This window comes from Natrix helvetica (genome assembly GCF_964273705.1).
Source record: "Natrix helvetica genome assembly, chromosome: 2".
NCBI lineage: Eukaryota > Metazoa > Chordata > Lepidosauria > Squamata > Natricidae > Natrix > Natrix helvetica.
In genome coordinates, this window is record NC_138552.1 from 48,211,826 (window position 1) to 48,237,342 (window position 25,517).

A 25,517-nucleotide genomic window follows, 5' to 3' on the forward strand; every position below is an offset into this window, starting at 1 on the left:
GAATCAAATTGTAACAAGTAAGCCCATCATTTTTCTGGATAATTATTCCATAGTAGTTGTTTTATGGAACAAGTTGCCATTGACTATTCCAATTTAGGAAGTTGCTTACTAGGTCTTTTTAGATTTTGTGTTTTGGTGTTTTCCACAGTTCAATATATATTTTGCTTGTCACTAAATCATATTGTTTAATTTCAATAATAACTAGAAGCATATAGTTAATCACATTCCTTTTATACTTGCAGGATGGAGCTTAGGTGTGTGATTGCTGTAATACGGCATGGAGATCGGACACCAAAGCAAAAAATGAAAATGGAAGTTAAACACCAAAAGTATGCATCTTGGTGATAAAAAGAAATAGTGAAATATTTAAGTTGAATACATTTTTTGTAATTTAGTATTAGGGTTTGAACTAAGAGGCATTATACAACAAGTGTCTTCCACGAATGTTGGGACTCTTACTTCTGCTTGCTGACTTGGAATTCTAGGGATTATACTTTAAACATAACTAAGAGGCCTCACATCGGGAAAATCCTCCTAGGTATTTATTTCTAAATTTGATGAAATTCTTACGATATTAAAGTACAATAGGATACAAGTTGGAAGTTTGTAGGGGTCAAGTAGGGCTGCTGGAGAAGCTGATGGCATGAATAGAGGTGTCCTGGAGGATGGACTTCCTGGTTTGTGACATGATTGGAACTCTTTCATCTAGGGATGGACTAGTGAATTGGGAGAGGAGGAGGGCCTGGGGTATGTGTGTTAATGGTAGACTAGAACATGTCTATAGTAATGGATGAGGAAGGTGTAGTGGGAGGGGGCTCACTTGGGAAACATAGCCCTGATGGTTTTCACAGGTGTTATAACACACTCTGCTTGACTCCATTTTCTGATCAACAGGCCTTCAGAGGTCATGACTTTGTTGCTGTTTCTGAATCAGACTTCAGACTGCATTAAGGCCTCCTTCACCAGTAATCTATCATGAATAAGAGGAATGGCATGGTGTTTAATATTAGAATCTGGATGGGATCTGAGGGAAGTGTTCCTTTCTTGAAGATGCACCCACACAGATTTTACTTTGCGCTATCAGTCAAGGACAGAAGGTAGAGGAGGGGCCATGGTTATCCAAGATTGGTGGCATTCATAAATTATTGAATACAAGGCTCTGTTTATTCTAGGGATCATTAGGGATTGTTGATATATCAGTTTCCCTACTATGGACCAATCTTCCTACCTTACCTGCTTGATTTAAGTAAAAAAAAACGGGATGGAGTGTGAGATAGCATAGTAGTTCATGGTCACTATGATAGCTGTAGGGATGATACAAGTCTTCAGTGACCCAATTTACAGCAGTGGTCGCATATCTGCTGTGCATTCCTTGATGAAGCAGTAGCAACATGAACTGGAGTTGGGGGAGACTCTTCTGTCATGGTCAGATTGCTCCTTTTAACAACTACATGAAACTACTGGTTAAGGTCATCTGATGGCATGGGTATCATATCAGTTATCCATACCCATGGCTGACCAAACAGTGCCCTGGAGATTCATGTTTGGAACAATGTTTGGAAACAATGTGATCTGGATATGGAAGGACAAGCTTCAACTCAACCCAGCACACTGACTGGCTCTTGTTTTCCATCTTTAATTCCGGAGGGTATTGCAGTACCCCCAAACATGCAATGCAATTTGCGTGTCTTTCTGGGTAGTGTTTCCTATTTGAGGAATAGGTGGCAGCTGCGGACAGGAGAACTTTTATTCAGTTTTATATTATGCACAGCCTGTAATCATTGTTGGACCGAGATGTTTTGCTCACAGTGATGCATACCATAGTTGTCTCCCAAATAGACTACTGCAAGGCACTTTACTTTGAGCTGCTCTTGAAGAGCATCTGGAAACTGTGTTGGTTCATAATGCAGTGTGGGCAATTATGTGTCGGATCCAATCTGGATCACTCACAATGGACTCCAGCAAGAGTCCAAAAGATCAGAAGACAAAACCTCTGATCCCGGTGAAGGATCCAGATTGAATCCTGGGACACATATATTCATCTTCATTTGTAGTTATGTGTGCTCCTTGACTGGTACACTTCTGTTCTATGAGTTTTGTTGGTTACCATTTTGCTTCTGGGTTCACATAAGAGTGGTGGTAGTTATCTATCAAGTTCACAGCATGGGATAGGTTATTTGGAGGACCACCTATCACCATGTGTATTTACCTTTCCTATCAAATCTGATTGAAGAGGCATGCTGTGACTCCATTTTAAAGTGTTACATCTGGTGGGATCCAGGTAAAGACCCTTTTCTGTGATGGCTCACACACTTTGCCATATCTTCCCCCAGTTTTGGCATAGATCAGTGGTTCTCAAATAGTGGGGCGCGCCCCCCGGGGGGCGCGAGGCTCCGTAAAGGGGGGCGTGAAGGCTTCCTTTCCATCTGGGTGCAACGGCGGCGGCAACAGCGCGGCGGCGGCGGCGGACGAGTTTCCCGCCAAGGTTGCCTGTCCGACCAGCCCCCGCTGGCTCCTGGCTGAGGGAGGAGCTGCCGCTCCGCCTTCTCCGAGCGGGATCCACGCCCTGCAACTGGCCGTGAGGGGAAGGTTTTGGCCAAAAACCGGGCCATTTTTGCCCATTTGTTGCCAGTAGAATGCTTCTGGGGGTGGGGGAGGTGAAAAATGGGGTGCACAGATGCCCCAGGAGGCACAAAAAATGGGCCCCTTTTCAACCCCCCCACCTTCAGAAGATGATAGAGAAAGAGAGAGCTAGTGAGAGGGAGGGAGGGAGAAGTGAGACAGAAAGAGATAGACAAGAGAGAGAGAGACACACACAGAGAGAGACAGAGAGAGACAGAAGGAGAAAGAGGGACAGAGAGAGAGAGAGAGGAGAGAGAGACAGAGAAAGACAGAGAGAGAGAAGAGAGAGACAGAAAGAGAGAGTGAGACAGAAAGAGACAGAGAGAGAGGAGACAAAGAGAGAGACAGAAAGAGACAGAGAGAGTGAGAGAGAGACAGAGAAAGACAGAGAGAGAGAAAGAGAGAGGGAGACAGAAAGACAGACAGAAATAGAAGGAGAGACAGAAAGAGAAAGGCAGAGAGAGAGAGAGAGGGAGAGAGACAGAGGGAGAGACCACTTGGACTGTCTTCGCATCTGGGATGCATGGGTCTTTCCCATTGAGACGAGCAGGTGTTGTTTCTAGAAATCACTGCATGCAGGAAATATATGTGTGTGTTTGTGTGTGTATGTTACGGTGAAAGACCGAAATTGGTGAATGTCCGAAATATTTGCTAAATGCCCTTATTTCTGACTTACACCGGTGAATGTCGACATTCACCAAGTACGTTTTCTCCTCTCTTTGGGGAGGAGGAGAGCCAGAGGATCGCCTCTCTTTGGGGAGGAGGAGAGCCAGAGGATCGCCTCTCTTTGGGGAGGAAAGTACGTTTTCCCCTCTCTTTGGGGAGGAGGAGAGCCAGAGGATCGCCTCTCTTTGGGGAGGAAAGTACGTTTCCCCCTCTCTTTGGGGAGGAGGAGAGCCAGAGGATCGCCTCTCTTTGGGGAGGAAAGTACGTTTCCCCCTCTCTTTGGGGAGGAGGAGAGCCAGAGGATCGCCTCTCTTTGGGGAGGAAAGTACGTTTCCCCCTCTCTTTGGGGAGAAGGAGAGCCAGAGGATCGCCTCTCTTTGGGGAGGAGGAGAGCCAGAGGATCGCCTCTCTTTGGGGAGGAAAGTACGTTTCCCCCTCTCTTTGGGGAGGAGGAGAGCCAGAGGATCGCCTCAAAGGATGCCCCAAAGAGAGGCAAAACGTACTTTCCTCCCCAAAGAGAGGCGATCCTCTGGCTCTCCTCCTCCCCAAAGAGAGGCGATCCTCTGGCTCTCCTTCTCCCCAAAGAGAGGGGGAAACGTACTTTCCTCCCCAAAGAGAGGCGATCCTCTGGCTCTCCTCCTCCCCAAAGAGAGGGGGAAACGTACTTTCCTCCCCAAAGAGAGGCGATCCTCTGGCTCTCCTCCTCCCCAAAGAGAGGGGGAAACGTACTTTCCTCCCCAAAGAGAGGCGATCCTCTGGCTCTCCTCCTCCCCAAAGAGGGGGGGAAATGTACTTTCCTCCCCAAAGAGAGGCGATCCTCTGGCTCTCCTCCTCCCCAAAGAGAGGCGATCCTCTGGCTCTCCTCCTCCCCAAAGAGAGGGGGAAACGTACTTTCCTCCCCAAAGAGAGGCGATCCTCTGGCTCTCCTCCTCCCCAAAGAGAGGGGGAAACGTACTTTCCTCCCCAAAGAGAGGCAATCCTCTGGCTCTCCTCCTCCCCAAAGAGAGGGGAAAACGTACTTTCCTCCCCAAAGAGAGGCGATCCTCTGGCTCTCCTCCTCCCCAAAGAGAGGGGAAAACGTACTTAGTGAATGTCGACATTCACCGGTGTAAGTCAGAAATAAGGGCATTTAGCAAATATTTCGGACATTCACCAAGCGAGATTGGTGAATGTCGACATTCACCAGATTTCGGACTTTCACCGTAACATGTATACATGCACATACAAGTGTCATTTCTTCAGTGTTATCACAGAAGTGAGTACACCCCTTAACATTTTGTAAATATTTAAGTATACTTAAATATTTACAAAATGTTAAGGGGTGTACTCACTTCTGTGATACTCTATATATAAATATATGTATATATATGTTCTAGCTGTGCTCCTTTAAATCTTTTCTGCTACAGTTAATAAAGCTATTCTTTGTTGTAAATTGATCCACATTTTTCTTTTTTTATTCTCTTATACGTTAATAAGGATACAGTGTTATGCAGAGGTGTACTTATAACAATTTTATAGACAAATGATACTATTTACAGTCATGCGGGGGGGCGCGAAATGTTTTCTTCTTCCTAGGGGGGGCATGACAGAAAATAATTGAGAAGCACTGGCATAGATTAACCCTAAGCCTGTTTACTTTTTATAAGCCTTGAAGAGTTGGCTATATTATTGGGAATGGGGATCAGAATGTGGCTGCTGGATTATGTGCTTACTATGTTATAACACTGTGTTTCAATATGGTTAAAAGTCGTCATCATGAGATGGACTTCCATATACATTGTAATAAATAAATAAATAAATAAGTTTTTAATATAAAAATGAACTTTTCTTTAAAAATTTGTAAATATAAACCTCACTGAATTTTCAGGTAATCTAAATTCTGGTATGAGATAATATTCAGCAAATACCTGCTTTTTTTTAAATGAAACGAATACCAGTTCTATCAATCAATTCATGGGAAGTTGTTATTTGTGCCATTATCACTAGCTAATGCTAGAATGTGTATCTGCTTATATTGTGAAATAAATTAGTCATTATCTGTTTCTTTTAAAGGTTTTTTGATCTTTTTGAAAAGTGCAATGGGTATAAGTCTGGGAAGTTAAAGTTGAAGAAGCCTAAGCAACTACAGGTAAGGTTTCTTTAAAAAAAATTCTTTTCTATATATTTGCATAATTATAAATTTTCATGAACTGCTTGTATTACCACTGTTTTTAGGAAGTACTTGATATTGCAAGACAGCTCTTAATAGAACTCGGACAGAATAATGACTCTGAAATTGAAGAAAACAAATCTAAACTTGAACAGTTAAAGACTGTGTTGGAGATGTAAGTATTTTATTTCAAGTTTTTTGATATAATAAAAACCCCTTTTAAGACAATTATGTAAAGATTACCTGATCTTCTTCATAGGTACATCTGTAACTTTCGAACTAGTCTTAATTTACCTTGTTAGATCAGTTGCTAATTTAAACCTAATTCTGACTGTTGCTTTATTTGTCTGAAAGGAAGTTGGTTGCATTAGATTGACTGAGACGATGATAAATAAAACAGAATTATTATTATTTCTTTGTTCTGGTGTTCCTTTAAAGCAGGGGTTCTCACCTTCGGGCCGTGGCATATTCAGAACTGGGCCACACGAGAGGCGGACCGGCATGCATGCATGTGTGTGTGCAGCTCCACTCACATGAGTGAGTAAGCAGCTTAACTCCACTCGTGCAAGCAGAGCTATGTGAGCACATGTGTGTGCTGGCCCTCCACTTATTTAGCCCAGTTGCCCTTTCCCTACTTCCTACTTCTGGGCCACTAGACTGCAAAGGTTGTGGATCCTTTAAAGCAGTGGTTCTCAACCTGTGGGTCGGGACCCCTTCGGGGGTCGAATGACCCATTCATAGGGGTCCCCTAAGACCATAGGAAAACACATATTTTCGAAAAAATACAGAAAACATAAAACAATTTTATGGTTGGGGGTCACCACAATATGAGGAACTGTATTAAAAGGTCGCGGCATTAGGAAGGTTGAGAACCACTGCTTTAAAGGATCAGGGTCAACCTCTTAATTTCATTTCATGGTAGCCTTTCTTTTGGAGTATTCATGATATTTTCAAAATCTGGTGTATTGCAATATTCTAAATTATCAGTTCATCTGATCTGTTGTATTTCCTTTACAAGTATTGTGTGATTTTTAATATTTTCACTGCTTTTAGGTATGGACATTTTTCTGGCATAAATCGCAAAGTACAACTAACGTATCTTCCTCATGGTTGTCCTAAAACATCTAGTGAAGAAGAAGGTATTTTTGGTTATTTTTAGGAACTAATTTGCATTAATTAGTTTGTTTATTTAATCCTAGGAACACAGTTATCCTTTTAGAACTTTGTGAAAAGTCAACAGGGCTAAGGCCGATCTGATTATTCTTGAATTGATCAATAGGTTTATTGAATTGATTAATATCAATACATTAATTCAGTTTATAATATATATCCTGTATAGAATTTTCAGTATTGCTTTTTACTTACTTCTGCATGCATCAGATAACATCCCTTCATTTCTTTATTTCAGAATAATTTGCCATATACCTTAAAGTACTGCTGTTTCAAAATCAAATTCAGTTCACTACAACATACAGAATTAAAAACAATATTCTTTGGATTGTCCCTGTAGAAAAGTAACATTGGTTTCACCTTGACTTTTGACCACAAGTTAAAAAAAAATCTTTTACTCGCCTTGTATGTATTTAGATAACCGCAAACAAGAGCCATCTCTACTCTTAGTTCTCAAATGGGGAGGAGAATTGACACCCGCAGGTAGAGTTCAGGCAGAGGAACTAGGAAGAGCATTCCGATGTATGTATCCTGGTGGACAAGGTATCTTATTTATTATTTTTGTAATGGCTGGAAGGCATATCTATTAAAACAGAAAATCTACAGAAACAAACGAGAAACTTCAGTCTTTTTCTTTGGTAGGTGATTATGCAGGATTTCCAGGATGTGGTCTACTTAGATTGCATAGTACCTATCGGCATGATCTCAAAATCTATGCATCTGATGAAGGAAGAGTTCAAATGACAGCAGCAGCTTTTGCAAAGGTAGTATAACATCAGCAGAAAATATGAAATGTGTATGGGTTACTTGCAGGAAGAGTTCAGCTCCTTTGCATTTTTATATTTATACATAGAAAAGATAATTTCTTACATTCTTTCAATGCAAAATAGACTACTTCATCAGTATTATCAGCATCAACATTTTTCAGCTAATTTACATGAAATGTATAAATTGCTACTTTATTGGATAGAAAAATATAAGCATGCCTAAGGAATTGCATGCAATATGATACAAAATAGATCTAAAAAATAAAAATTGCATGCATGTATTTCTCTCAGCCTAGTTAATTTGAGTCTAATTAGATAGCAATTCTATCATTTTTATTTGATCTACATACTATCTTTATTAGCAATATATTTTGAATTGAAATGAGAGAATGAGTTGTAGATATTCTCAACCAACCTTTCTCATACTTGGAACCCACCAGATTGAAATTTTAATTCATACAAAATCCTTTGCACAAACTTCACAATGGATCATGTAACATAACATATCCATTTCTAGTTAATGTAGTGTGTGTCTGTGTGTGTGTGTGATTATCCTTCCCCTACTTTCTCTACAAGAACCACCTTGTAAGGTGAATTGAGCTGAGAGAGTGTAATTGACTTAGTCACTCGGCCAATTTCCACACCTAAGGGAGAACTAAAACTCATTCTGTCCCAGTTTATACTCCAGCATCTTAGCCACTAACTAAACTGGCTCTCCTGTATGAACTACCGTAATTCATTTCAAAAAATTTCAATCTGTTCTATTCATAATGCAAATTAATACTTGAACATCCAATCATCAAGTTCAGAAAATGCCTTTCGATCAAACTGAAGTGATTTAGAAGTGATAGTGAAATTATCAATGGCTCTTCATTCAACATGTTATACTGTCTATTAATTTGTGTTACAATTGGCTGAATCCATACATCATGGCAAATTACAACAAACCTTATTTTACAAATCACAGTGGCTAAGTTCATGCTATATGTTACCCCCAAACTTGACAATCTTATTGTTTAGCACATGTATATAATGAGTGTGGCAGATTGTCAAACAGAATTGCTATTGATCGTTTTTGTTTTTGTTTTGCTTAATGCTGCTTTTATTGTGTAACAGTTTGTAAGTTTGAATAGCCTTCATCAGTTTGAACTGCTTGAAGTATTGCCCCTCATTTTGGTAATCAGATCCCAAACCAAATTAAGCAGTTGTAAATGGTGCCCAGAAACAAAATTGATACAGAGCTGAAGCAAATGGTTCTATGACAAAACATAATGTTTATAGCATTTTAACTTATTAAAAATATAAAGAAGAAGTTGTAAGGGAACCTGAAATAAAAAATTGTGTAGAAAAACTGAACAGGATTCCCCCCCTATCTATCATAATACAAGCTTAGAATCATCGTATAAAAAGAAGAGATGATAAATCCATAATGGATTAAAACAATATTTCCTCACTGCAAATATAAATATGATATTTGGTATCACATGTTGTGATGGACTTGAATTTGGGCAGTTTTAGAATTATTTTATCTGTGTGTAAGTTGTAATGCATCTTTTCTGTCAAATTCATAGTGGGTAAGACAATCACTTATTTATAGAATTCATATATTCTGTTTAGTTTGAGAATATACTTAATTCTATTCAGTAACTTTATTTCCCCAGGGTCTATTGGCATTGGAAGGGGAACTCACACCTATACTTGTGCAGATGGTCAAAAGTGCTAATATGAATGGTCTGTTGGACAGTGACAGTGACTCTCTTAGCAGCTGCCAACATCGTGTGAAGGCACGCCTTAATGAAATTCTCCAAAGAGATAGAGACTTTACTTCTGAGGACTATGAAAAGGTTAGAAAATGCTCTACAGATAAATTGAAATTGTGAAAGACTACAGGAAAGGTTGTACAAGGCTATTTAGAGGAATATGTCAGGCATCTGTTGGACAGAGCTGCTTGAATCCACTCCCAGTTGGACACCAGCCTTTATACAGATCTAGGTGCAGTCTTGCTGTGTTATCTGATGGAAGTGTGAACCTATTGGGCTTTATGAAATGGACAGATTTCTCATTAGTGTGAATCTCCCTACCTGCATATTAGATTCATGTCCCTAGGTTGCCTGCATCCTAGAGGTGACATTTAGCCAAGTCTTGGTTGTGGTGAATTCTTCTTTAAGAAATGCTGGTTCACCCACCCAACAAGCCATCCATTAGACCCAATCATACTAGACAATTTTTGTTCAGTCTCCAGCCTTACATGTTTAGAGAAGGTAGTTCTACAACAGCTTCAGAGAACCTTGGAAGAAGAGGATTATCTGGACCTCTTCCAGTCAAGTTTCAGACCTGGATATGGGATTAAAACAGCACTGTTGTCACTTTTGGATGACTTCTGCATTCATTCTTGGACCTCTTGGTAGCCTTTGATACCACCAACTATGGTATCCTTCTGAATCCATATTTCTGAAGTCTGATTGCTGATTTGGTTTAATATTTTGTTTACATGGATGCTTTATCTACTTTCATGTCTTTTTATATGGTTTATGTTTACTTATGTGGTTGTTTGTAAATTGTAAGACATCCAGAGTCATGTACTTGAGATGTGTGGCTGTGTAAATGGAAGAAGGGAGGGAGAGAGGGAAAAAAGAAATATAAACTGCCCTCAGGAAGAAGGAGAACCTCCTCCCCCCAATCCTCTGGAGACAGTCCAGAAGTGGTTGATCATATGGAAAGCTGTTGAGACATCAGGAAATTAAAAAGGTTGTACTCTCTGATCTTGGTCTCTCCAAAGATCATTCATTAACACAAGGAATACAAAATCCATGATATGCCTTAGTCTAAAAGCCTAGTTGTCTGGTCCTTGGGGCCTTCTGGAGTTCTTAAACATAACATATATAATTTAATATGTATCTGTAGTTACATGATTTGAAATAATAAAGTAGGAGCATTAATGGAAAATAATGCAAAGATGTACATCAGTTAAATTGGATATTGTCAACTAGAACTAATAAACATAATTGTTGATATAGTCATTATTTTAAATTAGTGTTTCTTTTAGCCAAAGTTTTTTAGTGGTATACAAGTAGTCCTCGACGTACGACCATAGTTGAGCTCAAAATTTCTGTTGCTAAACAAGACATTTGTTAAGTAAGTTTTACTCAATTTTACGTCTTTTCTTGTCACAGTTGTTAAGTGACTCACTGAAGCTGTTAAATTACTATCATGGTTGTGAAGTGAATCTGGCTTACATATTGCCTTTGCTTATCAGAAGATTGCAAAAGGGGATTACATCACCCCAGAATACCGCAACAGTCATAAATATAGGGCAATTCCAAGTGTCTGGATTTTGATCACATGATCATGGGGTTGATGCAAAGATCATGTGTGAAAATGGTCATAAGTCACTTTTTCAGTGCCATTGTAACTTTGAACAGTCACTAAATGTTGTAAATCAAGGACTACCTGTATTTAAAAGATAAGTAAAAATGTTTTTTTTTTTATTTATAAGTTTTGCTCATATAGGACAGCACATTTTTAAAATACATATTTTTCAGGGATTAGGATATCAGATGCTATATATATATAGACCAGGGGTGTCAAACTGGATTTCAATGAGGGCTGCATCAGGGTTCTGTTTCACCTCGGGGAGGGGGCGGGGGGGCATGGCCAGTTCAATGTCACTCATGTTGAGGGCGCTTGTGGTGACCCGACTGCACTGCAAAAATGCGCCCCTGAGCTCCGTTTTTACCTGCAATGGTCTCCTGCAACCCTCTGCCAGCATAAATGGAATGCAGGAGGGCTGCCCACAGTCCTCACGATCTCTGTTTATGTTGGCAGAGGCACCGTGAGCCAGTCCTTTGCTGTTTCCAGGGCGGCCCCGTGGGCCAGATCTAAGGACTCCTGCGGGCAGGATCCTTGAGTTTGACAGCCGTGATGTAGACTATAAGTATTATAGCTTACATGTTTCTTTTTGGTTTGGTACTACAGCTGACACCATCTGGCAGCATTTCTCTGATAAAATCAATGCAAGTGATAAAAAATCCTATTAAGACATGTGATAAGGTATATTCCTTAATCCAGAGTTTGACATCTCAAATCAAACAACGAATGGAAGATCCTAAGTTTGCAGGTAAACAGTTTGCTTGATCAGGGCGGATTTATAATATTAATTACGCATATTTATTTTGTAATTAACTGTTGGGACAATCTTTTTATTAATTCAAGAACAACTTTCAGAATAAGAAATTGTAATAGTTTGCCCAATGACTGCTAGTTACTCCAATATATTAATAGCAAATTAACTTCACTGATGTAGATTGCTATGCAAGTAAAATAGCAGTAACCTTGTGTAGGAAACAAGATAACAATAGGCTTAGTTAAGCTCCAGAATTGCAGAAGTATAAACTATTTTAGTGTGTGTGTGTGTAATTATTACTTTTTAATAATTGTCCAACTAGATATTCAACTTTATCACAGTGAAACATTGGACTTAATGCTGCGTAGGTGGGCCAAGCTTGAAAAAGACTTTAAAACAAAGAATGGAAAATATGATATAAGTAAAATCCCAGATATCTATGACTGCATAAAATACGATGTTCAGCATAATGTCTCCTTAAAGCTAGAAAATACAATGGAACTGTACAGACTGTCAAAGGCATTGGCTGATATTGTGATCCCTCAGGTATGTACATTGCCGCTTACAAAGTACTCTCATTATAATAAAATGGCTATGTTCTCCAGATAATATTGTTAGGGTTAGGACTAACTGCTATAGAAATGACTAAATTTAGTCTCAAATCTGCATTTGTAGTTCATAAAGCAGTTTTTATGAACGATCACAAATTGAAGAGCAGTACCTCTTTACCTTATTAAATTGAGTCTGATATTTATATATACATGACACATATTTTGTTGACATTAAGCTGCATCCAGAATAATGGTGCAATTCTGTATTTGTTTATTCAGTTGTGAATGCTGTACAGTTAATTAGATTTTTCTTCTAGCTGTAGTCTTGTATCGGATAATTAGATTATTTTAATGTGGTTTCCAATAGAATCTTGGGGCATATTGCTTGTGACCTATGATTAACTCAGATCCATTCCCTAAGAAGGAGCAAAAACACTGGTTCACAAAATTAAAATATGAAGATTACATGATACACTATTCAGATTATGAGCCCATACAAGGAAATAGAATTGTAATGATACTCAAAGAATATTGCTAAGTAGATACTTCAGTAATGTACAGTAAACAACAGGATCATCTAGATTAGAATTAATGAAGCTATAACCAATGTTAACAAGTTGTGGAAGACATTGAAAAAAAAATATTTGCCAAAGTGCAAGGGTTGCTAAATACAGCATCTAGAAAGCATATAAAAGTACTAATGGGTGATTGGGATGCAAACTATCAATGAAATGGAGGAATTGGAATTATAAATGAATTTGAATTAGGTTAATGCAGTCATGTAGAAGATAACCTAAACGTATGGTTTTAAATTACATTTTGAAAAGAGAATTATTTATTTATTACCAATAGCTATTTGATTCATACAGAATACAAAACAACAGTACAAAATAATAACAACAATAATAATAACAATATTTTTGTTATTATAAATAAAATAACAATACAAAATAACAAAATAAAATATTTTTTAAGGAACAACGTAAACACAATATATTCGGACCTAAACATATAGGCAGTATGATAATCCAAAGCAAAAAGGGTGGTTTTGCACCAGGAAGCCAAAAAATGACATGTTTTTAGCCATAATGTGAGCAAAAAATGAGCTTGACACAACATCTTTATTACAGAGAATCTTCATTTTAAATAACTCAGCTGCAACAAACGGTGATTTAAAGCCTTATTGTAGTACAGAGGTGAGGAGGAAATAACTTATTCTCCCTCCAGTGAATAGTGTATCCTTTACCTTTTGTCCCTGTAATAAAATAAGGCTTTAAAAATATATCTAGTGAATCCAGTAAATGCATTTTCTGGAGGAATCTGTATCAAAAAATATGCTTGGGGGTGCTTGTTCATATCAAGAGGCCTCACCTGTTTTGATAGATCGTCCTACTAACTAGCATACCACCCCTGCTCAAGGCTATCTGGACTCAGGTTGAAACAAGTTCTCTTCTGCTGCTGTCATTGCTTAGGTCCCATTCTGTGTTATGGGTAGGTTAATCCTATGGATTCATGTCTATATCATTGCCTCTGAGTTGACATGCCTTCCTATCTTCAGGAAAAATAGCACTTTACAGCCTGGCAAAGAATTGCAATGTTGTTGGGTTTTTTTGAGTCCAGAGGCAGATCTAGCAGCAGGACAAGGATCAGAGGCTCATGCCTGAAAGTACTCATACGCACTTTCTGAAAGTGAAATTACCTCAGTAGGGCTTAGGTAGAAATAGATATTTATCTAACAAATTGACTTATAGATTGAGCGGCAATTTTCAGGAGTATCCAAGTTTATTTCTTTCTCTTTTTTTGCATTTAAGGAATATGGTATTACTGAGGCTGAAAAATTAGAGATTGCTAAAGGTTACTGTAATCCACTACTGAGGAAAATTCGGTCTGATCTTCAGAGGACTCAGGATGATGATACTGTTAACAAACTCCATCCATTGTAAGTTTTTTTAACCATTTTTTCAACATTATTAAAGCCTTTAGATAACAATAAATTTAGATAAATATTTAGTTAAAGTGGTAGCCTCCAGTCCTTCTATGAAGTCTATATAATTTTAGCATTAAAAAACCTATGGTCTTTATCTGTATATGATCACAAACATGGTAAATTGAGGTACTTGAACTTAATTTATGTTACTTTCAAAGGTAATTTTAGTTTCTCACATGTTACACTTACAGTTTAGTTTCTAGGCAAAGGTTCTGATAAGATTCTGATTTTATTTTTGGTCAAGGATGCACAGATTATCAAATGCAGACAACATTATATTCTGCAGTTTAAAACAAGGGTTCAACTTCAGACAATTCAAGAGTGTGAAGTACATTTTTTATTAAATATAAATGTATCACTGATTAAGATTTCAGAGTTCCTCCAATTTGAGATTTAGGTCCAAAATAAATATGGATTCATAAAGGCTGCATAAAATTTAAGCACAAAAACAAAAATATATCATTTTATGCCTAGGTTAATTAATCATGAGCAGGAGAAAATTGATACAGAAGCTTCCTAATTCATTATTATTAGTAGAAAACTGTGGAAATGTTTGTTAGTTAATGTTTAGATTTTAGATCTAGAAATTTTAGATTTTTAGATCTGTTGAATAGTGTATACAATGTATGGTTCCCTTCACTCACCCGCAATTTTATTTTTAGGTATTCTAGTGGGGTTATGTCTCCTGAACGTCACGTGAGAACTAGGCTGTACTTCACCAGTGAGAGTCATGTCCATTCATTGCTTTCAACTCTTCGCTATGGTTCTTTATGCGATGTAAGTATTTCAGTGGCAATCCTTTTCAGAATCACCAAAGATAAGAAGATACATTTCATAACCAACTGAATACACTACTTGTTCAGTAATAATTTTTCTTTCACAAATAACCTGAAAGATTATCTAAAGAGTCATTATAGTTGACTTCTAATCGTTTTAGTAAGGGAAACATTGACTGATTACTTTGCAAAAACTGTGTTACTTTTTTGTGATTTCATTGTGCTCTAAAACATATGAAAATACTAGTTAATATATAAACTAAACTAAGTTTTAAAGCCATGTTTTGTTGAACAAGTTTAATAGCCTAGTTTGCATGTTAATGGATTTGATAATAAGTTAAAAATAATATGCAAAAAATAAATGCTTTAGGATTAATTTCTGTCTGGCAATGTGTCTTTATGTTTCTGATGTTTTACTTGTCAACACTGAATTATAAAATATAACAACTGAAGATACATTCAGAGCACCTATATTGTAAATACATTTAAGATTGCAACTTACAGTTAGTATTAGAATAAAAAGGGGGATAAGCACACACAGAATACTAAACAAGTGATATTTACATTTTTCATTAAGGCATCAAAAGATGAACAGTGGAAGAGAGCTATGGATTACCTTAATGTTGTCAGTGAACTCAATTACATGACCCAAATAGTTATCATGTTGTATGAAGATCCAAATAAGGTAAGGAAACAATAAACAATAATTTAAGAGAAAAGCCAATTACATATAGTCAGAATATGACCTGACTTATCCATTTATTTAGGAGGTCTCATCAGAAGAACGCTTCCATGTAGAGTTACATTTTAGTCCAGGAGCTAAAGGCTGTGAAGAAGATAAAAACTTACCATCAGGTTTTGGATACAGACCTGCTTCACGGGAGGTAAATGCTTCTAGAAATGTTTCTCATATGAAACTTAGAGAACTTTTCATGTTATTTCACAGTATTTGGTTGCTTAAATAAAAATCTCCAGGTTTTGGTTTAAGTTTAGAAACTCCAAATATATTTAGAGATGTATTTAACTACTTTAAGTCAGACGGTATTATACTATTTCCATGTAATTATGTAAAATAGAAGCCAGTCTATTAAGTAATAATTAGCAAGGACTTGCATTACATATTGAATTAGAGTGCTGTTATAACAGAATTGATACCTTTGTTATTAGGCATGTTTGATTTAGTGTACTTTTCAATATGGAGAAGGCATAATAGATCTTGCTTAACATGTTTTCTGAGCATTAGAAGTTATAATGGCACTGAAAAAGTAATTTCCTGACTGGTCTTCACATTTACAAAGTCCCCATGGTAAAGTAATTGAAATTTGGGCACTTTACAACTGATGGGCATTTACCATCAATGTCCTGTGGTCGTGTGATTTCCATTTATGTGTTTTGCAACTGGCTTCCAACAAGCAGAGTCAATGGAGAAGCTGGCAATAAAATCACAAATGGTAGTCATGTGATGTCTCTTAACATCAATTGATTAATAACTGAATGGGAATAACAGCGTAGGTGTGTCATAGTCACAACCATGCACATTTCAAGTTAAGACCATGATATGTAATATTCAAGGGAATGATGCTTTTAGACGAAATGTTACATTACATGAAATATCTGTTTTCCTCTAGAATGATGATTCAAAGCAAACATCTCATAGAAATGAGAATGATGAGGACCCCCATTCTTATAAAAGAGATGAGACTGATCGTTCAATAATGATGTTCAAGCCAATGGTGTCAGATCCAATTCATATACACAGGAAGTCACCCCTTTCCAGACCCAGAAAAATGGGTTCAACAGAAGTAAGTTTAGATATCCCAGTATTTTTTTAGAGTTCTTCCCCAACTAATCAATATAATTGATTTTGGTGGTACTTTGGTGAAAAATTACAAAACATACTAGTATTATAGTGGTTAGTTGATTGATTATCAACCATTAAATCACAACTCCTAGCAACCATAAAAATAGATTTACTCCATTACAGTGTTTCCGTAACCTGGCCTTTGAGGTATTCCAATGGTGCACACATTCCCACATTAATCTTGTATACAGTTTACTTAATTATAATATTATACTTAATCAGGAAGGCAGTCAAGGAACAAAGGGAAAATCAAGTATATGTAGAAAAAGTCTACATATCTCTGAACAATAGTTATAAAACAGAATTAGTGAACCCTTTTGTAGATGTCTGGAAACTAATCAGCCATGAGCCCTATTAGAACAATTAAATAAAGTGGGAATGTTAAATCAGTGTTTCTGACTGTATAAAACGGGAGACACTGCAATACATGCATAACTTGTTCAATTTTCTTCACCAGGTATGGCATGAATACTCTTGCACCCGAAGGTTATACTCCCTTCCATTCTTTGTCCCTAATTAGGTTTTTAAAAATTAATTCAGAAGTCTTTTATGTTGAGATGATGTCACCTTTCTTGATTACTTGGTTGATTATTTCTACTATTTTTATTGTTGGGGTTTAAATTTAAGATTATTTACAATTGCTTACTTAATTTATTTTTGTAACTTGGATGTTTTAATGACACCTGCTGAGAATCTTTGAACTACAATGTGTAAAATATCAAATAGAGATGGCACAGCATTTTATCTGGCCAATTTAAGCGCACTCTAGTGAGGCAGAAATGCAGTATTAATAGACTGAAAGTTCTTCCCAACAGACTACTATCATAGTTTTTGGATGTTGTTGTAATTTTTTTCTGGTAATCATTGCCAAATATCTATCTATCTCAGTTCCATTTTAACTCAAAACTAAGGAAAGCCAAGTATTGGGCTGAGAGTTCACAATATTTTAAATTAAGAATGATACGCTTCTTCAAGATGACAGAAAGGTATCCAGAAAAATCAGAGAGACAAGCAAGCCATAAATGAAAACAAATTTCAGCCATAATTTATAGAACTGTATGTGAACCTACAGAGAACCAAATCCGGATTGTATATGCAATAAGAAATTGTGATGCTCCTAGACATTTGGAATGTGGATTAGCAAAAATTGTAATATGAGGTGGTCTGACTCAGGAAGAAAGATTTGCTATAATTAATATTTCAGTGGTAGAAGAAAAAGACCTAAAGAACAAGATATCCCGTATGCTAATATTTTACATTTTTATTCTTAGAAAGGAGTAATACTAGTACAACAATAATTCCAAAACATTTGGCAACTTTATATAACTGAATTTTAGTATTTTTAAGTGGTTTCAGTAGGAATGCTGTGTTTGGTGTAATGCAGGGGTGTCCAAACTTGGGAACTTTAAGACTTGTGGACTTCAACTCCCAGAATTCCCCAGCCAGCTATGCTGGCTGGGGAATTCTGGGAGTTGAAGTCCACAAGTCTTAAAGTTCTCAAGTTTGGACACCCCTGGTGTAATGGTTAAGGCATCAGGCTAGAAAGCCAGAGTTTATGAATTCTACTTCCACTTTAGGCCCAAAGCCATCTGGCTGACCTAGGCCAGTCCTTCTCTCTCAGCCCATGGAAACAGGCAGTAGCGAACCACTTCTGAAAAATCTTGCCAAGAAAACTGCAGGGACCAGACTAGGTAGTTGCAAGTTGTCAAAAACTGACTTCAGGAGTCAAAAAACCCCAAACAGCTGAAAGTAATTAGCATTGTTTATCTATGAAAAACTAAGGCAATAGATCAGGGGTTCCAAATGTGGGACCCACGCCCCACAGGGGAGCAATTTGACTTTTAATGGGGGAAATTTGAACCTTGTTTAAACCAAGTTAATGGCCTTTTAGGCTTCCTCCATGTGAATAGAGCTCACTTTTTGAGTAAAGGAAGAATAATATATCCGGGGGGGGGGGGGGGGCATCAGGATTTTAAAGATGCTTAGATGGGGCATGGCCAAAAAAAGGTTGGGAACCACTGCATTAGATGATCTGGAAGTAGTGATTTGACAGCAAATCTCTTTGCTTCTGCTTTGTACTCCACAGCAGAAGTGTTTAGCATTCCAAATTATCCACTGGTGTTTCTTTTGGCATTACTTTAACTATAGAAAATCTTCCTTTGTCTCCTATAGGTCTTAAGATTGCTCTCAGTGTTTAAAAGTTTGGCAGAGATATAGTTGCTTAAATGATACTTAAATGTAGCAAAAATATGAAGAATTGATGTTTCTCTTTGCACTTATTGTTAAACTATCCTGTCTTTGGTAGTCAGGTAAGCTACCTTCAGTGGCATCCATGGTGACAGTGACTGGCTTCAAAATGAAAGCCCTGTCTTCTTTTAATGTGCTTTGCACACATTGCACACATCCATTTTAAAGACAGTAACTTGCTGCAGACGTCTCCAAATCCTTATTGTAGGGTCTCTTCCTTCCGTCAATTGACAATTCAGTGTTGGCTCCAGGGAATCAGAATTCACAGATCATTTGTGAAATCTTGTTACATAAACTTCTGTTTCCCAACAATTGCTGTATATAATGTATGTCTTGTTATTTTGAGACCTCCCATCTTTCATCTAACATTTGCACTGAATTCTTTTGACACAACACTTCTGAATTAGCTGGTCTGTTGAAAGCAAATTCTGTAATCTGTCTTTGTTTTACTATATTTCTGTAACGTTTGTCACTTACAATAATGGAAAAATGTATTACTATAAGAGCATAAATACTTTTATTAAATTTCAACAGCGTATAATTTTTAATGACATATGAATATTTTTGAAACATGCTTTCTTTCAGGATGCAAAAAGATCTGCTCTAACAGTATTATACCTATCCTCTCTAGCTTTTGATTTATACATGTGAGTTCTATTAGTTCTATAACAGTTAAAATTTACTGAACATAGTTATTTGAAATTTAAATATGGGAAGCTTGAAAATACTGTTACACTATATTACATTTCTTTTGAAGGCATTATTTGTATATATTTAAAGGAACATTGTCAAATTATTTTTATCTCAAAGAAAAATATTGAAAACTCATTTAAAATAAAAGATTTTGGTTACGGAAAATATTTTGATTAAAAGGTTTTTACTCTCTAGATGCTGATATTAAATTACTGTCAGTTTGTGTCAACATATATTATCTGTCATTTATAAACAATTTTTTTTTAAAAAAATATTCCTTCTGAACTTTATCTTGGTGTCAAGATAGTGAATATCTTTCAGTACCGAATTGAGAGTGTGTATATTGAGCATTGTTGATGTGGAAGTTGTTTTTTTTTTACTGGTGGCTGGTTTGGTTCACTTATCTATACTTAGAACTAAAAGGAAGAATGAGGCTTAACCTGACAATCGATGTGGCTAAATTTCACTGACATTAGGAAAAGTTCGTGAAATATATCTTCAGCATTAAGAAATTACCTGCTACTGCTATCAAAGTTCAGCTATATAATTTCCAAAGAATTTTTAATTTTATTTCATAAGAATACTGCATTAATGATACAAGATTCAGCAAAAGTGTATCTATGTATGTGTTTGTATGTATGTTTACAAGTAATACGTTTGTGTCTCTGAAATACACACACACATACACAATTTTACTCATTTCCGTTGTAGAATTTAAAAATCACCATTAATATTGCTGATGTACTGTACCTATAGCAAAACCAGTAGCTGAATAGTTGCAGTTGCTGGTGGGTTTTGTTTGGTTAGAATCGAGCTATCTAGAAAAGAGTGCAACTATATTTTATTTTCTTACCATTTAGCTCTTGACTCTAACGTTGCATGCTTTGCTGTTTTTTTGCCCCCTTTCTCATTTCCAGGAAGAGAGCCCCCTGAGTGTGTCTAGCCCAGAGTGGCTGCATTATACCAGTGGTGTGGGTACTGGGCGTCGAAGACGCAGATCAGGGGAACAAATCACTTCTTCCCCTGTCTCCCCTAAATCATTGGCTTTCACATCCAGTATTTTTGGCTCATGGCAACAGGTTTTTAAACTTTACTTCATTAAACGTTACTGTGCATTCCAAGCAGGAACCAATTGTCTTTAAGGACATCTAATCCCTTGTTCTGGATTTTGTTCAAAGTAAATTACTTCACCTGTCATTAAACTATGATTTTAAAAATAATTACTTCCAAAAATGCCTGGGGGGAAAAAAGCAAGTGCATGTCTTATTTTTGTTTGTTCTTTTTCCTACACAATTTTCACTGAATGTATTTGGTTATGGAATTGGCTGCTTCCAGCACTATATGGATTATTATGGGTTGTAGCCTAATGAAACAGGCCTAAGCTCTGGCTTAGCTGTCCTTCAAGGCTTTTTTTCCCTAAAGAAATAAAAGCAGTAGCATCTAATTTGGTGGCAGCAAATCTGAATGATTTTTTTTTTTTTGCTGACATTGGAAATAATTGGATTATATTTGGGGTTAGAAATAGGTAATACTTTCAGTTGCCATTAACTGTGCAGGAAAAAATCATTAATACTAATCATTATTTTCTCCACACCTTCCTTAACTGGATGTACTTTTTTTTCTTCCCTTCCTCCTCCTCATTCTTCCCACAGTACTTCACCCATTGTCATGTAAAACATGCTGAAATGGGAAAATGAATATAACATTGTATATTTAGTTAAATATGTTACTCAAAAGGCTAAAGCAGTTGTATGGTTTATACTAAACAATGGATGGTGTTCTGTTGTGAAAACTTTTCTTTAGAAACTACATTGTTTCTGTTTGTTCTTGACTTTTTAAAATATTTTGATAAGTGAGAATAAGTGTTAATTTTGAACATCAGAAATTCATTCTGGTAGGGCTGCGTATGGTTCAGTGATTGTATGGTGACTTCATCAGCCTGTCTGTATTTCCTCTTTTTTTCCCCCCTTCCAATACAGGCGCAGTTTAGGAGTATTCATTTGGTAAACTAAACTAAAACGATACAGTTATCTGTGTTTTCATAATTTTCTTGGTGTCTGTTCTGTTTTATCATGAATGCCTGCTTGCACCACTTCATTGCAAGGATCTCATGAGTGAAATGGAACTCCTTCAGCAATAATTGCATGATCTTTCATATTATGTTGGTATTTCTACTAACCCATTGTATGGCTTTTTAATACTTGTCTGTCTTAGCAGGCGGCTGTTTCAAGTTTAATGGATTCAACCAGCCCATTATACTGCTTTCCTTATTTATCTCTCTCTTATGCCCAGGCACCAACAGAAAATAATAGTCTCTTTCGACCTCCAAGAACAATTGTGGAACAAAAGACCAGTGCTATAGGTAGGTACATCTAATAAAATCCTGATTCTTTGAAATGGAAGTATCCTGTTTTTAATTTTGTTCTGATAACTTTGTAGGTTTGCAATTTGGCATCGCAGTAATTTTAATACCAACTGAATATTGGATCAATACTAAAACCAAACTAAGATTACTCGGATGATATTCCTCTGTATCAGTTAAGATGCTCTTGAAAATCAAGCCATTCCTTTTATTTTTCTTATTTGCTATCTTCTCTTTTCTTTTAAAACAATAATAAAAGTTCTTTGCACTACCCCAAATTCCATCAACTACAGCTTTCAGTGTATAAATATAGGTAGCTATTATAACTGCTATCTTATAGCACATTTTATTTTAGTCCAAATACTGTTTTCTAAATAGTACTGCAAAAGGACACTTTCTTAAAATACTTTACTGTATTTATCAACATTATTGAAAGCATTATTGCCGCCTTCTTCATCTAAAATGTTTTCCAGGGTGGATTGCAATAAAATCAGAAACCAAAAAAAACCATTTGTGCTTTACAGATCTATAATAAAAGATTTCACAAAACCAAAAAGGGTTGTTGAAGGAAGAGAGGAAAAAGTCATCGCAAGTTACCAGTTTTCAAGGCTAAAACTCTTTTTATGCACTCTTTTGAATGGGAATAAGAACCAGCTCAGTGGAACTGGTCTTCTAACGCAGCAAATGTAGAGGGTTTTCAGACTCAACATTCACTTTCTGCAACCTAATATTTGTCAATAGTACATTATTAGTGATTTGTGTTGTTACATATAGATCAGGGGTGTCCAAACTTGGCAACTTTAAGACTTGTGGACTTCAACTTTGAAGTTGAAGTCCACAAGTCTTAAAGTTGCCAAGTTTGGACACCCCTGATATAGATGATCCAGTTTGTATAACACTTTCAGAACATGCAAAATTATAAATACTGTCAAATAACTTGACATGCAACCTGTTAAAAAAATATGTATTTCTCTGCTAAATTCTGTACTCCTTCAATACAGCCTTTAATTGGTATTCATCATATCAGAAGTTTCCTTAGAAAAATACATATACAATAGGTGCTCTTGGTTTTCGTAATTTACTTTTTCTAATTTTCAATCTTCATCTATATGCTATATCACATTATCAGTGGGGGGGAAAAAAGGCTGATCTACTTATGTCTATAAGTGAAAGTATAACTTTGCTTCAAAAAGTTTTGCTACAGCTGTGGCACTCAACGTTGGATGAGTTTCATCATCACAGGTGCTAGTAATGTTTTGCTTTTTGTTAAGGCATTAATACCGTGTTTTCTTTTTACTCACAAAATATGGCTTGGGCCTTATTATGAGGGGAGGGTTTATTATTTTGGGGTTGCCGGGCGGCTGCACTCTTGCGAGCGGGCTCCAAAAGAGCCGGGCACAGCCTCATGGGCGAATGGCTGTATTACGCTATCGCAGCAGTGCAACACAACTGCCATGAAGCGACCATGCTCACGAGCAGCCACCCAGCAAACCCTCTTTCCAGCCAGGCACAGCGCCATTCACTGACCTAGGGGTATCGCCAAGCCGCGTGAGCGCCTGTTTGACACCGCCCGGCTCCCGCAGCTTGGCGCCTTTGAAATGCCAGTGAAAGGTGCTCTGCATGGCTGGAAAGGGGGGTTGCGCGAGCGGCTGTTCCACTCTTGCTCATGTGCCTCCCAGCTTCACGATGCCCTGGCCCAGCTCTCACTGCAGAGCCAGGGCACCTCCGCTGCCGCTGCTCTGGGCATACGCTCTGGTTGTGGGCCAGCTGTCGGCAGAACATACAACCATAGAGCGTACGCCAGACCGGCCACTGCTGGAAGACTCGGTTTGGAAGCCGCCGAAAAAGCCATGCTGGGATGGTGGTTGCGGCGGCAGTGGAAGTGCCCTGGCTCTGCAGGGAGAGCTGGGCCAGGGCATAGTGAGGCTGGGAGGCGCGCTAGCAGGAGCGGAACAGCCGCTCGTGCAACCCCCCTCTCCAGCCGTACACAGTGCCATTAACTGGCATTTTGAGGGTGCCAAGCCACGGGCGCCGGGCGCCGCCGAACAGGCGCTCACGCGACTTGGCGATACCCCTAGGTCAGTGAATGGCGCTGTGCCTGGCTGGAAAGGGGGTTTGCCAGGTGGCTGCTCATAAGCGTGGTCGCTTCATGGTTGTTGTGTTGCTCTGCTGCGACAGCGCAACACAGCCATTCACCCATGAGGCTGTGCCCAGCTGTTTGGGAGCCCGCTCGCAAGAGAGTAGCCGCCTGGCAAACCCCCTCTTCAGCTGGGCACAGCGCTGCTCACCAACCTAGCGGTATCCCAAAGGCGCCAATCAACGCAATCACTTTTGCCTCCCCCACCGGTTACAGTGACTTGGCACCTTCTGGACAACACTAGGTTGGTGAGCGGCGCTCTGCCTGGCTGGAGGTGGGGTATTGTCCAGGGGGCTTATTTGTGGGGGAGGGCTTATATTTTTGCCCAGAAAATGTGGCATGGCCTTATTATCAGGACATGTCATATTTTTGGGAAAACACAGTAGCTACTGCAACTCATTGCTGTTAGGGGCATATGGTTAAAATAATATAGACCAGTTTTTAAGTAGGAAATTTCTCCTATTACAAGATCCATTGAGAAACACATTTTATCAATAGTTGAAAAAATAAAGCTACAGTAGCCTCTTTTGTAACTTTTAAATGTGAATTAGATAGTGATAAATGTGCCATTGAAAAATAAACTTGTAATTGTATATTAATATTACTTTTTATAAATAAGATTTTTTAATTATTAGCAAAACACAGTTTATACAATTTCAATATTAATTTGAAATTAATATATTTTAATACAAGTAGAGTGAACTTAGCTACTGGGAATATTTCATGGGATCCATCTACCAAAGACCCAAATGGATGTAAGCCACAAGCAGATTGTTTGAGAACTACTTAAAAACTCCAGGAAAATTTGCATATAAACATGTGTTCAGTTCTGCTGAATCTAGAATTCTGTCTTCATTTTTTTTTTCAGTTTAAGTACAGTTTCCGAAATCTAACCTTTATAATTCCAATCTGTTTTATTTTACACTGCCATCTTTTTCCTTTGCCAAGTTTGTTTATCATTCACAGCCTTATCTTTGGTAAAAACACAAATTTTTATAGGAAATTACTGTAAATATCACTAGGATGCTACAAGCATAATGCAAATCTATCCAAAGGCAATGCCACAAGGTGCCTTTTGTGTGGTAAGAGCAAAATGCTTGCATGCTGCATGCATCCCAATGTGAATAGAAGAACACCTGGTTTTTGTATGTATTTTCTCTAACTCCCATCAGGGTCTCACTGTGCGAGCCTGTTTAGCACCTCAGTGCTCGGGGGGTCTTCAAGTGCACCCAATCTACAGGATTATGCTCGTACTCATCGTAAAAAGCTGACTTCTGCCTGCATAGATGGTATGTGCACACTTTCGCACATGCATTTACATTTACACATGCCCACTATCTTGCACACTGAGGAACACTTTTTTAAAAGGCCTAAATCTTTTGACTGAGAAGAAGGCTAGGTTATTA

General features: G+C 37.7%; 1 protein-coding gene across 6 annotated transcripts in view; it reads left to right on the forward strand.

Annotated features, from left to right (window-relative positions):
- PPIP5K2 (diphosphoinositol pentakisphosphate kinase 2) overlaps positions 1–25,517 on the forward strand; it is a 58,166-nt gene that overhangs the window by 22,249 nt on the left and 10,400 nt on the right. For 3 of the 6 annotated variants that reach the window (XM_081942160.1, XM_081942161.1, XM_081942162.1), the window contains exons 11-27: positions 243–329; positions 5,341–5,416; positions 5,503–5,612; positions 6,491–6,576; positions 7,025–7,150; positions 7,250–7,371; positions 9,036–9,218; positions 11,350–11,491; positions 11,820–12,043; positions 13,860–13,987; positions 14,698–14,812; positions 15,389–15,496; positions 15,579–15,695; positions 16,440–16,613; positions 20,530–20,691; positions 21,905–21,974; positions 25,284–25,400. In XM_081942160.1, the coding sequence (XP_081798286.1) occupies positions 243–329; positions 5,341–5,416; positions 5,503–5,612; positions 6,491–6,576; positions 7,025–7,150; positions 7,250–7,371; positions 9,036–9,218; positions 11,350–11,491; positions 11,820–12,043; positions 13,860–13,987; positions 14,698–14,812; positions 15,389–15,496; positions 15,579–15,695; positions 16,440–16,613; positions 20,530–20,691; positions 21,905–21,974; positions 25,284–25,400 (2,147 nt within the window). The remainder of the gene's footprint in view (positions 1–242; positions 330–5,340; positions 5,417–5,502; positions 5,613–6,490; positions 6,577–7,024; positions 7,151–7,249; positions 7,372–9,035; positions 9,219–11,349; positions 11,492–11,819; positions 12,044–13,859; positions 13,988–14,697; positions 14,813–15,388; positions 15,497–15,578; positions 15,696–16,439; positions 16,614–20,529; positions 20,692–21,904; positions 21,975–25,283; positions 25,401–25,517) is intronic. The other 3 variants (XM_081942164.1, XM_081942163.1, XM_081942165.1) reach the window with 3 other exon arrangements.